At 49.8% G+C, this 14,620-nt stretch overlaps 1 protein-coding gene across 1 annotated transcript; it reads left to right on the forward strand.

Moving 5' to 3' along the window:
* The first annotated feature begins 21 nt into the window (after positions 1-21).
* On the forward strand, positions 22-7,214 carry HEBP2 (heme binding protein 2). Its single transcript, XM_062187741.1, has 4 exons — positions 22-129; positions 522-657; positions 1,157-1,337; positions 7,008-7,214. The coding sequence occupies exons 1-4, from the start codon at positions 28-30 to the stop codon at positions 7,204-7,206; spliced, it is 618 nt and encodes a 205-aa protein (XP_062043725.1). The 5' UTR covers positions 22-27; the 3' UTR covers positions 7,207-7,214.
* The last annotated feature ends 7,406 nt before the right edge of the window (positions 7,215-14,620 follow it).

Below are 14,620 nucleotides of genomic sequence, written 5' to 3' on the forward strand. Positions count from 1 at the left end.
CCCCCACCCCCCACCCCCCACCCCCCCATGGCCGAGGTGCTGGAGCCAGATCCCGGGCCGCCCGAGGATGCGGCAGCCCAAGACCTGGAGACGCCGGTGTGGACGGCCCCGGAGGACGCGGGCCCCCAGGTAGGCGCCGCCCGCGGGCCGGGTGGGCGGGGGGCGCGGGCCCGCCTTCGGGGTGGCTTGCAGTGGGACGGGGATGAAGTCAAAAGTCGCTTTTGAAACGCTCGGAGCCCTACCCGGCGGTCCTGCGCAGTTCGCTCGTGGGTGGGCGCCGCCCCTCCCCAGCTGGGGGCCACCGCTGCTGCATTTGTTGCCTTTGCGGGAGAGGCGCCGCGGTGGGACCCTCGGGCTGAGCTGGGGTTGTTAATGCGACATGGAGTGGGCTCGAGTGCTCAGGCACACCCGGCTGGGCCAGCTAGGCCGGTCCTCTCCGGGTAGACCCGAGAGCGAGGCTGCAAGACCGGTACTGCCGACTTCTCAGACCTGCTTCTGGAAGTTGTCTCCGTTCCTTTTAGCCCGGAAGTTACGAGATCCGACACTATGGACCGGCCAAGTGGGTCAGCACGAGCGTCGAGTCCATGGACTGGGACGCGGCCGTCCAAACTGGCTTTACCAAACTCAGCAGTTACCTTCAGGGCAACAACGAGAGAGGTAAGGGCGGTTCCCCTTCTGATTTTTACCTATTGCACCTACCACTGTGTTTTCGCTAACAGAAAAAAATAACCCGACCATCAAAGTTGAGTTTTTCCAACCAGGACTTCCTCGAGACCCTTAGCGCAGGCTGCCACGTCATAACTTTGGGTTCTGCCTCTGCCACTGTTTGTCTTTAAAACTTCTCCTGAACCTAATTGTCTGAATTGTACAGAAAAACTAATTGACTAGATTGCTAATCGCCAGTTTCCCCCTTTCTCTCTAAAAAAAAATGTAGAATGTAGTCACCAAAAACAATCATTAGAAAGTGTTTAATGCAGGAATAGTTGAATGATTTTGGCATTATTTTTCTTACAATGAATATTATCTTCAAGGGAAAATACTTTTGTGGGTTGTGCAAAGTAAATCAAGAAACTCAGATTACTTCTTTTTTCAAAAAAAAGGCTCATTTTTTTAAGTGTCCTTAGTCCTCCAGATTTGCTTTATTTTTGTGGTGCAGAGATGAAAATAAAGATGACAGCGCCCGTGACGAGCTACGTGGAGCCTGGCTCGGGTCCGTTCAGCGAGGCGACCGTGACCACTTCCCTGTACCTCCCTTCGGAACAGCAATCGGACCCACCCAGGCCTTCGGAGTCAGGTGTCTTCATTGAGGACAGAGCCGGAATGACCGTGTTTGTACGGTGAGTGCTGGATAATTTATAGCTCTGCCGACTGCTAGCTTTAGGTGCACGCGCTCACAGATACAGCGTCTGTGCAGTCGTAGCAGGCTTTCCACCCTTCCGTCAAAACAGGTCTAATGAGTTGCATGGTGTTCTTCTTCTGGCTTGGTTTTGTGTGTCACTCAGGTCTGCCGCAAGATATAATCAGTTCATTTCATAAAAACGCATGCCATCTTTTCCACGTAGAAGACACAGTGCAAATTACATACTCCCCAGAATGGAAGATCCGAACAGAAATACTGTAAAGCGCAGTATATGGTACCTGGCTTAGTTGTGTTTTGGGGGGTGGTGGGCTGCTATAGCAACATACCATAGACTGGGTAGCTTGTGGAATACAATGTATTTGTACATTGTATTTCTCACAGTTCTGGATGCTGGGAGACTCAAGTTCAGGGTGCTGGCAGTTTCAATGTCTAAGGGCGCCTTTCTGTTTCCCAGACAGCATCTCCCCAATGTGTCCCTACATAGCTGTTCTCCAGGGTTTGGGGACACCTGCCATTTGTGGGACACCACTCTCGTGACCTCGTGACCTCCCAAAGGTCTCAGTACCTCAACAACATGGGGGCTTAGGTTTTCAACATATGCCTTTTGGGGAGACCTAACCATTTAGTCTACAGCTTTCTGCCCCGGTCTCAAAAATTTTGTCTTTCTCATGTCAAAAATCCATTCATTCCAACCCAGTAGCCCTGATTCCAGCATCAACTCAAACACTTACAGCCCAAAGACTGGCCGGTGCTGCAGCTCACTAGGCTAATCCTCCACCTGCGGCGCCGGCACCCCGGGTTCTAGTTCCAGTTGGGGCGCCGGTTCTGTCCCGGTTGCTCCTCTTCCAGTCCAGCTCCCTGCTGTGGCCCAGGAAGGCAGTGGAGGATGGCCCAGGTGTTTGGGCCACTGCACCCGCATGGGAGACCAGGAGGAAGCACCTGGTTCCTGGCTTCGGATCAGCGCAGCACACCGGCCGTACCAGCCATTTGGGGGGTGAACCAAGACCTTTCTCTCTGTCTCTCTCACTGTCTAACTCTGCCTGTCAAAAAAAAAAAAAAAGAGGCCGCCCGTCTCCCGCATCACATCCCAGATCAGTATGTGAAGTGTTGCAGACACCCCTATGGCTACACAGAGACTTCAGCGTCATTCCCCTTCTCGGTCAGGCCCATAAAAACAAAACAAAACAAAACAAAACAAACAAAAAAAGCCCAAAGACGCATCTGAATGTCATCCAAACCATATATGGATGAGGCTGAAGGTATGACTCATTGTAAGGCAAATTCTCTCCAGTTATACACAGCAAACATGGGATAGACTTCCAAAAGACAGTGGTGGAAACAGGCATGGGGTAGATAGTCCCATTTCCCAAGGGGGACCTAGAAAAGAAGAAATGGGTAACAGGTTGCAAGTCAGTGCTGCACCTGAAGGTTTGACGTTGATCTTTCTTGGCGTGAGGCACCACACTACAGATTCAAACTTGGCTGGAGGGGTTGGCTTCCCGGGTCTCCAGGCAGCCTGCTCACACTACAGCTCTCACAGGCTGGAGTTCCCTGCTTGCAGCTCTGCCAGGCGGGAATTGCCCACGGTGCTGTCCCGGGCGGGGGTGCCCTGATTCTATAGCTCCACAAGGCATTGCCCCAGCAGGGACACTGCACTGGCCCCACCCTCTCTGTGCCCCTCTGCACTGGTCGAGTATCAAAGGCTCTGGGCAGCCCCACCCTTCAGACTCTATGGAAGTAGCCAGTGTGCTTGCGTGGCTCGCACTCTCCATGATCTGGTGGAGATGGCACGGCACAGGTGCTGCCAGGGTTTACCACCTGGGTCCTCCACTACTTGTTCAAATGCCACTCTCCGCCTATTTTTTTGTTTTTGTTGTGTTTTTTGTATCCGTTGGAGCCTCCCTGGCTCACCATGCTGGAAATCACTGTGGATGCCTATTATTGGCCTTTATTTCATAGGAGATTTGCCCTGGCTGATGCATTTCCACAGCTTCAGCTCCATGAGTCTGATGACTCTCTAGGAATTGTCTCCAGATCTGATTCCCCTACTCAGTGGTCTTCTCCATCTGAGGGTAGGCGTTGGGGACCAAACTCAACAGTTCTGAAAATAAGCTTCCCCACAACTCCCCAACCACATCTCCTCTTAGAGTGCCTGTCTCAGTACAGGGCCTCATCAGCCTGGCAGCCTTCCCAGCAAGGAATTTTTTTTTAAAGAAAGATTCATTGATTTATAATTAAGGCAGAGTTATAGAGAGAGAAGGAGGGACCCAGAGAGGTTTTCATCCGCTGATTCATTCCCCAAATGGCTGCAGTGGCCAGGGACTGGTCCAAACCAATGCCAGGACCTTAGAATTCCATCCAGGTCTCACACAGAGTTGGCAGGGGCCCAAGTACTCTGGTCGTCTCCCACTGTCTTCCCAGGCACATTGGCAGGCAGCTAGATCAGAAGTGGAGCATCCAGGGCTTGAACCAGAGCTCATGTGGGATGCAGGTGTCTCAAGCAGCAGCTTAACCCACTGTGCCATAACACAAGACCCACCAGCAGGGACCTCATGGTCAGCACACTGTTCCCTGACAACTCCTCCCTAGAATAACCCCCTTCACCTAAAAAAATGGTTTGTGAATCTGTTCCCTTCTCTCCTTCCTCATCGTTCTCAGATCCTCATGGGGACAGCACATAAGTCACCTTTGGATACCCCAGTTGTCACCATGATGCCTGAAGACATCAGGCTGTAGTTGATCTCAGTTGGATTCTTTCTGACCATTTCACTTCCGTGGCCTCCCAGCTGTTCTCAGAGCCACCTGTCTTTTGTTCTCTTCTACCCTGGCACTCGCTGTGATCTTCCTGACAACAAAACCCCACATAGGGAGGGCATTTGGTACAGCAGTTAAGACACCTGTGTGATATGCCTGGGTGCCTCTGTTCCCGACTCCAGTTCCTGCCCACGTGCAACTCCAGGAGGTGGTGGTGATGACTCAAGTGTTCGGGTCCCTACCACTCAAGTGGGAAACCTGGATTGAATTCTTGAATCCTGGCTTCAGCCGGGGCCGGCCCTGGCTGTGGCAGGCATTTGGGGGAGTGTCTCAGAGGAGGGGAGATCTTTGTTTGTGTCTCTCTCTGCCTTTTAAATAATAAAATACGTTTAAAATTTTTTAAAAAAGAAAACCTAGCCTATTATCACATTTGAACATCTGCTGGTTTCCTCCTGCTGCTGGTGAGCAGCTCAGCCCGGTCGCAGGGTCCACGGTCCCCTTTACAGGGTGGCCGAGCCCTGGCTCCCAGCCCCTGCTCCCCTCCCTGGAGTTCCCTGCCCCCTCACCCTTCCCTGAACACGCGGTGATCTTCCCCATCTCTTTGCCTTGACCTCCAGCCAGGTACTCAACTTCTCCTTTCGGAAACCCCATCTGTCAAATGCATATAACTGCAGTAGGTACCTGTCTTCTAGGGCTGCCATGAAGATCGAATAAGCTAATTTGTGCAAAACACTCAGAATGTGCTCACCATTTCTACCAGCTTCAGTCCTTCTCTCTCCCTGGAGACCCCACTTCCATCCCACAGGACAAGAGACATCATTTATGTGATGCCACCTTCAGTTTCTTCTGTCAGCCAGCTCCTCTGTCCTGGCGCCCTCCCCTCTGTTATTCTGAATCACAGTGGCCTATTTGTGGACTTAACTTCCTCAAGATATGACGATATGTTACTATGTCCACACATTCCAGCTCCAACAAGGCAGCTGCATAGGGTGGGGATGGGACTACAGCATATGTTTCATACTGAATAAAGTAGGAGATACGTCATTGTAGAATGGCATGTATCCAGAAAACAAAAGATCTCTCATTAGGGGTTGAAGATAGGATTTTGAGGAAAATGTGGAATTGGAAAGCTAATTCCCTTAAAACACAGCATACTAAGCCTTGGCTATTCACTGAGGAAACAAATATTAAATTTAGGAGCCAAAATATTTCACATGGTTCAGAATTAGATGCAATTGATAATGATGAAAATTACTGAACAGAAGTTGTACCAATTCATCTGCCATGTTTTCTTTTTTTAAACCATCACGTTATGCACTATATGTATAGATCTGCATATATACATATAATATGCAAATAAAGTGGTTTATATACATAAAAATTTTTCTTGAGAGGCAGAGGAGAGAGAGAGAGACTATTTGTTAATTCATTCCCCAAATGCGTACAACTGCTGGGGCAGGGACAAAGCTGGGAGCCAGGAGCTTAATCCAGGTCTTCCACGAGGGGGCAGGAACTCGCTTATTCGAGCCATCACTGCTGCCTCCCAGGGTCAGCATTAGCAGGAAGCTGGAGTCAGGAGCAGGAGCCAGCACTCTGGTGTGGAAAATGGGTGTCGTAACCACTAGGCTGAACCCCCACTGCCCATATTTTAGTTTGTGCACATGTACATACGAGACACCAACACAGTCAGTAGGGATTTCCAGGGAACACCATGCTCGTGGTGACGCCAGTGATTTGGCTGTAGAACCGACACGGTTTGGGCCTAAATCCCACCTGAAGCATGGTGGTGCTGATTTGTTTATAGGAACACATTGATTAATAAAATACATTCCAAATAAGGTGTATTAGGAGTGTGTTTGCTTCTCGGTATGTCTTATTCTTTGCTTTTAAAGCCACATTCATTGCACTTGTATGCTAGCAGCTCAGCTTGTCAGTGTGCTGTCTTGATTTCATCTCAGGATGTTTCTGTTTACATGGTTAAAAATCTACACCTAAAACTTCTTTTTTGTTTTAAGATCTTTTGACTGTCTGCTCTTTCTCATCCCCGTAGTAGCTTCCTTTGCAGCTCCTCCCTGCCGGTTGATTCGATGTACCAGCTCTCTCTGCCTGTATTCTTACTCAGATCTGGAAGAATCTCAGAAGACGTTAGGCTAGCATCCAGGGTTCTTCCTTCGGGCTCTGACTCACCTTTCTGACCTCATCCTATGCCTCACTGTGAAAATTGGTGATATTTTTAGACCCTTCCCCTTTTCCATCCCTCTCCTTTCTTTGTTCAGCAAAACCATCCCCCCTTCCAGGCCTTACTCGCAGGACAGCCCTACCCAAGGTTTAATCACATCCTCCATGCAGCCGTCGCACTTTGATCCTGCCTCTGTTAAAGAACTTACAGGCAGCCAAGATGGTGGTCTCTTCCATTAGGCCGTAAAGGCCTAGAGGTCAAAGCTGTATCGTGTTCATCTGTCAGCCAGCGCCTGAGGAGAGGAAGAAAGGAGTGTTCAGTAGCGAAGTGACAGTCTTCTAGGGGGCTCGGTTTCTCTGACCAGCAGCGTCTGCGTATATCTGGGAGCTTGCTAGACATGCAGCCTCTCGGGCCTCCTGGTAATCTGTGTGTCAGCACGACCCCAGGGCAACTCGTATGCACATTAGCATTTGAGAAGCACAGGGCTACAGCCCGTGAGATCGTTTGAGCTCCAGGTCTACCTTATAGGACTTACGCCCTCAGCCTATGGACTTGGTGTCCTCCTGGGTCTCAGTGGGTTGGAGGTCCCAGGAGACGGAGTGGAGGGAGGGGGTAGCTTGCAGCTGCACTTCCTCCAGCTTCTGCTGTTCTTTGCAGTCTGACAGTTGCATCAGCAGTAAAAGCATCCATGCATATTTCCTTTCTCCTTTGTAGGTCCTTCGATGGATTCTCCAGTGCCCAGAAGAATCAAGAGCAGCTTTTGACGTTAGCAAGCATTTTGAGGGAAGAAGGAAAAGTTTTTGATGAAAAGGTGTATTACACCGCAGGCTACAACAGTCCTTTCAAATTGCTTAATAGAAATAATGAAGTGTGGTTGATCCAGAAAAATGAAGCCTCCAAAGAAAGTCAATGAGAAGATGAGAAAGTTCCCGGCCAGGGGCAAAAGTCCTGTTTAATAAGCAAGCGGTCTTCAGAAAGCGCATGGAAAATCTATACTAGGAGAACGTTGATTCCATGAAGTCTCCTTTACGGAAAGTGTGTATCTAGTGTCTTCTGCTTGAGAGCAATAGAAAGAACTGAGCTGTTTCCACTGTGCCTTTTTAATGCTGAACACTTTAGCAAATATACAGGTAACAGGTGCGGTAGTCTGCAGACAGGTACACTGGACATCATTCTACAGTCGCCTTTATCTCTGTGAAGATCCAGGGATGTGTTATGTCATTTCCTTCTTCGTCACTGTATCACAGTCGCGTTGCCTTTTCCTGCTTGCATTTGGGCCAGTTGGATGTTATCCCCTCCAGATATTATCAATAAAAATGTTAAAGATTGGTCCAGGATGGAATTCTTAGGCTGTCAAGACAGGTGCCAATTCAGCTGATTGCAGAAATCAAGTCGTCTTCTGTGGCTGCCACTGATACACTCTGTTGAGCCCTCTGCTCCATCCACCCCCTGCTCCCACTATGCAAGGAAACGCTCACCCTAAACTGTTGATCATATTTGGTGGCAGAGTGAGTCTGTGAAGTGAGACTTCCTATCCCACGACACTCAGTAAAGGCATGTCTTTTGAAAACATGTACACCCACATGCCATTTCAAATTCTCTTGAGTGTTTCAAGTATTCCATATGGTACTTCTGCAGGTGGTATACAAGTAATTAGGTGTGCCCAGAGTAAGTTGCTAGGAAGTCAATGAGTTGGAAAGTCCCTGCCTGTCTGTGTTGGAAGATGTTTGTCCTGGAAAAGACGCCTGTCACCAAAGGAGCATTAGCTGTGGGATGGCCATAAGGGGACGATGGCTTTACAAGAGGGGGAGAAAAGGCTGGTGGAGCTCAGTAACTTCTGACCATTACAGGTGCCCACGGATGGCCCTACTTCCAGCTCCTATCATTTTGTGTGGAAGCAGAGATCATGCAATTGTATTGTAATACAGAATCCAATGGGTGACAGCAAGGGGCCAGATGATGCTTAAGGTCCCATCACCCCAGCATTATACAATATCACTGAAAACCCAATCAATCTATCCCTGGATACAATAGGCTAGTGTACAAGAGTAGCCCAGTGTCAGGGGCTGCCTTCCAGGTGCTCTTCCTAATTACCACAGTCAACCCTCAGAATGACCCTGGGTGCCACAGTTCATCCTCCCCATTTTCTAGATGGGGAAACTGTGGATGTTAGGTAACGAACCCTAAACAAAATTGAGAGAGGCCAGCTGGAGCCCAGGCAGTCTGGCTTCTGTGCCATTAGCTACTTTGCACCACTGGTAGCCAGCCCTTCGAGAGCACAGCTTTCTCAGGCCACTGACTGGTGGGCTGGCGGTGTATATAAAAGTTTTCTTCCCGTGTGGAAATAACCCACATGACTATGACCTCTGAGATACCTTTGAGACTGTAATTTTTAAATATGAAACCAGCTAGATTTCTGGCTCTGAACTGATTATGGGTATAAATCTGAACATAGCAGGCAATAATTTTCCAAAGGTATTTCCTCGACTTGCTTCTTGAATTTATTGATTCCTTGCATGTTTATGCTTGCCAAAAAGAAATTAACTTTCTTTTATAGCACATTTAGCATTACTGATGAATCCACAGCACTGACTTGTGCTGTTCTGCGGTACATAATTCTATTGACTACACAGTTCTCTATGAAACATGCCTCTCCCATGCAATAAATTCCATTGCAAATGAGAGAAGCATATTTCTCAGGGCCAGGATTCAGTTGTAATCTGAAACATGTTCAGGAAACAAATGGATTTAGCACTATTCAAGTCCATGGCATCCAGTTCTCCCCTTCTTCCTTAAATCATAAACTAACCGTGTTTCTGCCCTCAGTCCGTCAGTACAGAGAGTACTTTTCCCAGCAGGGAATCCGTTATTTCAGTGCCGTGGCTGACCCTAGCTAGGAAGCACCCTTAGGTGAAGAGTTCTCATACAGTATTGCATCTCCTATCTGGAGGAAACGTGCATCTAGCCTCATTTCCAAGGCCAAGATTTGCACTTGGGCAGTAGTTCTGATTCCTGATTCCTGCTCTTTGACCTCTCCCCTCCTCTGCAGCCCCTACTATGTGTGTGTGGGTATGTGGGGGGGTGTTGTCATGACTCTGCTAGCAACGGGCTGGGGGTTCTGGCTGCCCATCCCTCACACCCCGAATCCCACTGCCCACCGGCCCCTGTCTCCCTTGCCTTGGTTATCCACTTTCTCCAGCGAGACTTATCCAGAGGTTTCCTTAGTGCTCGAGGTTGGGTCACGGCATCACAAGGACCATGACAGGGAATGGAGATGGGCAGCCCCTTCCCACCATGGCTTCCCACAGAGCCAGCACACGTGTCTAGTGTGTGTGAGTCTTCCCTAAGATGACGTGGTCTTTTAAGAAGTCTGCAAACAACGCATTTAAACAGCACATTCGTTTCTTTCAAATCATTACTTGGCCTCCTCAAAATCTTCCTCTAAGCATTTCACTTGGTGTCATTTAGTGTCTTTATGTCATCATGGAGTCTCAGCCTTGCAGGCACTATGGTAGGGGCTAGACTAGGACAATGACGAACACAGATTCTCCCCAGGGATTTCCTACTCATCAGCCTTAGCCGGACCCTCCACTCCGGTGTGTAATCCACCTCTCTGCTGAGAATACAACAGCTTGCTTCTAGAGTGGGAGGGAGTGCAAAACAAGATGACTGGAAATCGTGGCAAGTGCTGCTGAAACGTGAAACAGGGCAGTGGGATGGAGTGGGGCGGACATCACATACGGTGGTCAGGAAGGGCCTGCCTGAAGACGAGACTCCCAGCACCTGCGTGAGGAGAGGGAGGCAGGCGGATGAAAGGAAGCATCTCAGGGCAGGTGACGGCGTCAGGGCCCAGAACAAGGTGCTGCACACGCCACTGTGCGGGGCAGGAAAGAGCTGGGCTTGACCAGCATCTCCCTGGGTAAAGGAAACCGCTGGCCTCGTACAGACAGGGCTTTAGGGAGCAGAGTGCAAGGATGAACAGACTTGCAAAAACATTCAGCGTTCCATGGAGCTTGCTTTATGGCGCTGTGGGGATTAGAGTGGGGCCGCTGCTGATCAGTGCAATTTAGAAGCGTGGTTTAGAAGCGAGGTCACCGACCATCACTGTTTCTGATCTTTTGTTGTTGTTGTTGTTACTGTGGCTGAAGAATGGTCAGTTCGTTTCTGGGATTTGGAGCTGTGGCTGACAGTCACATGGAAGTGTGCCGCTCAGACTTGCCTCCCAGAATGTACCAGGAGCTCAGCTGTGAGGGGTGCGGTTAACAGGCATCTCCAGCTGTTCCTTTCTTCAGAGTCCAACTCAGATGGAAGATATGGGCACACTGAGAATTCATGAGGTTGTGGGGGCACATAGCCTACCACCAAGCAGGGTGGTGGTACAAGACCTAGCCCAACTCAGCACCCCGCTAACAGCTCTGGCGCCTCCTGGTGGCCTAGGGGAGATTTTGTCAGATCTGCACTCAATCCAACAGCTCCTTTGCTCTATCCTTTCCCTTTCAGAAGAGTCCCTGCACCATAGATCTATCCTAACTCTGCCTCAGCCTCCAAGTGGCACAGTTGGTAACAAGGGTCAAGACCATAAGTAGAGGGGCTGGCGCTGTGCCACAGCAGGTAAATCTGCTGTCTGCAACACTGGCATCCCATATGGCCACCGGCTCAAGTCCTGGCTGCCCCACTGCTGATCCTGCTCCCTGCTAATGTGCCTTGGAAAGCAGTAGAAGAAGGCCCAAGTTCTAGGGCCCCTGCACCCACGTGGGAGACCCAGATGAAGCTCCTGGCTCCTGGCCTGGCTGTTGCAGCCACCTGGGAGTGAACCAGCAGATGGAAGACTTCTTTCTGTGTCTTTCCCTCTCTCTCTGTTAAATAACTTAAAAAAAAAAAAAGTATAGGCAGAACAGCATTTTAAGACTGAGTTACTCACCATCTGGTATGCTAGGGGCCCCCATTCCTGGTGAATGTGCTGCATAGCTAGCCCCTGGCACAAGGAGGTAGCCCAGTTATTAAAAACTTCAGATGCAATGGCAGACTGGCACAGAGGAAAGCAATGATAGTGGATAGTGCAAACTCATTGCTCTAGGACAGCTGATGGAAGCCTAGACAAAGTGATAGAAATGTTGAAATGCTGGGAGTTCTGGAACAAACAGTAAAGGAATGAAAAGGCTCAGGGAAAGGGGCATGCCGGGGTGGATAGAGGAGGCAAGCTGCCCCAGCAAAGGACAGTGCTCCTGGGGGAAGTCCCAGTGGACTCAGCATTTGCCAAGTCCATTGGGAATGCCCTGGAGAGAGTGGCATGAGCATCACCAAGGAGCTCAGTGACATCACTCCTCACAGTCTGGGGCTGGCAGGAAAGGCCAGGATGGAACTTGGCTTGTGAGAAAAATGTGGGCGATGGTGAGACCTCCAGGAGCCCAGGCGGCCGTGCTAAGCTCAACAGCCAGGGTGTCCTCATGGTCGTATCAACCACTGAGCTCCAAATGGCAGCCACGAGGGCCCGACCTGTACAGTCTCATGGGGATGGTCAACCGCACATGATGTCCCCAGATGGGAAGTCAACAAAGGTAATGCTTTATACAGAATCAGGAGGGAGCAAGAATGGATGAGCAGGGGGCTGAGATCACCCCAATAAAGTAAACCCTGACTCCTTGCTCGGTTTCCTGACCTGAAGCTTACTGAACAGGTGACGGATCCCAGGGGGAAGGTCTCCACAACCTAGAATCCTTAGATCTTTTATTTAAGGGGCCTGTGATGGCTGCACAACGAAGAAAGAATCTGGCTGTGCTGGGATCTAAATTAACATTTTTTTTTTTTTTTGACAGGCAGAGTGGATAGTGAGAGAGAGAGACAGAGAGGAAGGTCTTCCTTTTTGCCGTTGGTTCACCCTCCAATGGCTGCTGCGGCCAGCGCATCTCGCTGATCCGAAGCCAGGAGCCAGGTGCTTCTCCTGGTCTCCCATGTGGGTGCAGGGCCCAAGCACTTGGGCCATCCTCCACTGCCTTCCCGGGCCATAGCAGAGAGCTGGCCTGGAAGAGGGGCAACCAGGATAGAATCCGGCACCCCAACCGGGACTAGAACCCGGTGTGCCGGTGCCGCAAGCTGGAGGATTAGCCTGTTGAGCCACGGCACCGGCCCTAAATTAACATTTCTATTCTAGTCTCCCGAGACCCTTCCTGCCTCAAGTCCCACTTCCTGTTTGAGGAATATGGCTTCCTGTAAACACTTTGTCTCAGTGCCTTGGCTCATGCTCTCCCTCCTCTTGAAACATCTTCTGGGAATTCTCCCTGCTGGGGCAATCCTCCTCATCCTCAGCTTCATCACAGCCAGTATCTCCCCGTGCACCTGCTCAGAAGCAGTGGCAACTTCCTGAGACAGCCCTGGCCCTCAGCTGTGAAGTGAGTGAAAAATAACTTATCCAGCGGAACTGAGGGAGATAGCCCTTGGCCAGTGCCATGACGCCACATGCCATCAACAGGCCAGGTTCCTTTCTCCGTGGCCACCCATAGACTGTGGCTTCCATTGCCACGGGTGCTTCAGAGGTTGTGAGATTATTGTTTTCCTCCAGCAACAAGTGCACCCTAGAGAGAAACAGGAAGAAGCAGCGAGAGGCGACAGGCACCTTCCATAAGGAAAACTAGTTTCTGGACTGCGCCCATGTTGCATGAGCCAAAGCTGTGCCATTGGCCCTGGGGACCGCAGGGGAGGCCGTGAGCACAGGGTTTTGATTGCAAGCTTTGTCAGCCTGAACAGTTTCTGGTCTTCTGTTTCGGATGGGTAGGGGTGGGACCCAGCAGGGTTTGTCAGAGCCCAGAGTGGTCCTCATCTAGTCTGCTGGTGGTATTTTATAAGACAGGTAGTTGTTTATCTTTTCCACCAGGTTTTTAAGCCTTTTAATGATGGCCTTTTTCTCACTGCTGAACAAATGGCCACGGACTGCTCTGGTCCTGTGCTGTGCTATAGAGCAGACTGTTGTAAGGAACACTATTAGAGCAACTGAGTTCCTTATTACAGGAAAACAACCTCAAGGGGCAAGGCCACATTTAATCAAGCAACGCTCGTTTCCCAACTACAATACCCTAGTATCTGCCAAAGTGAATTATCCATTTGTGGTCATTTCATGATGGAATCTCAGCAACAGGAAAAAGGACATGGATGAAGCCAGAAGCAGCAAAGTCCGTGCAGTGCTTTGCCTGTCCTCCTAGGATGCCCTGGGTAGGGAATTAGACTGACCCAGAACTACCTCCTTTTCTTTCCTTGTCACTGGATTTCCCAAGTGAATACACTGTCATCACTACATGAGAGGTGACAGATATCAGCAAATATTTTTCAGACAGGGGGGCTGGCATTGTGGAATAGCCAGTAAAGGTGACTCCTACAACACCAGTATCCCATATGGGCACTGGTTCGAATGCTGGCTGCTCCACTTCCAGTCCAGCTCCCTGCTAATGTACCTGGGAAAGTAGTGGAGGATGGTCCAAATGCTTGGGTTTCTGCACCCATGTTGGCCCGAGTTCTTGAGCCCCTGCACCTACATGGGAGACCCGGAGGAGGCTCCTGATTCCTGGCTTTGGATCAGCACAACTCCAGCCATTACAGCCATCTGGGGAGTGAACCATTGGATGGAAGACCTCTCTCTCTCTCTCTCTCTCTCTCTCTCTCTCTCTCTCTCTCTCTCTCTCTACCTCAGCCTCTCTGTAACTCTGCCTTTCAAATAAATAAATAAATCTTTAAAAAAAAATTGTCAGATATAAGAGGAGGGTAGAAATCAAGACCCAGGTTCAGGCTGTTTCCGACTGGCAGACCGTGTGTTCATCTGTTTCTTTTCCAACTCTTGGCAAAAATAAAATGGACAGAATTTAGCCCTGGGGCTTCTGTCTATGACTACTGGGGAATGAGGGCCTTCAAGTACACCCTCATCAAGATGCTGAACGTGATGCTGCCCCTAAGCCCTCAGAGAAGGGAGGTGAAGGGAGTGAATGTTCCAAGGTCAAGTCTAGATTCCTGCTTCCCTCTATTTCCTGTGCCTAATGAAAAGTTGTCGCCTCCCTCTGAGCTTCCCAGCATGGGAACAGTCTATATGAGTGGTATTCTATTCAAATGCCCCTAGCACATCATTTGGAGCTGTTTTCTCTATTTCCTTTTGGATGCCACCACCTAGAGCCTGTGATGTTCGCTGTCTTCTCTGCTGGGTCCCCACCTCCCACAGACTCCTGCTGGTCTCCACTGCTGTTGTTTGTATACTGCAAGGCAATGAACAATTCTGCACAAGAACACCTACCTCATTGTTCAAAAAATGCAGGTATAAATGACAAGACAGAAGTTTCAAATATTCA

The sequence above is a fragment of the Lepus europaeus genome, chromosome 3, assembly GCF_033115175.1.
Source record: "Lepus europaeus isolate LE1 chromosome 3, mLepTim1.pri, whole genome shotgun sequence".
Taxonomy (NCBI): domain Eukaryota; kingdom Metazoa; phylum Chordata; class Mammalia; order Lagomorpha; family Leporidae; genus Lepus; species Lepus europaeus.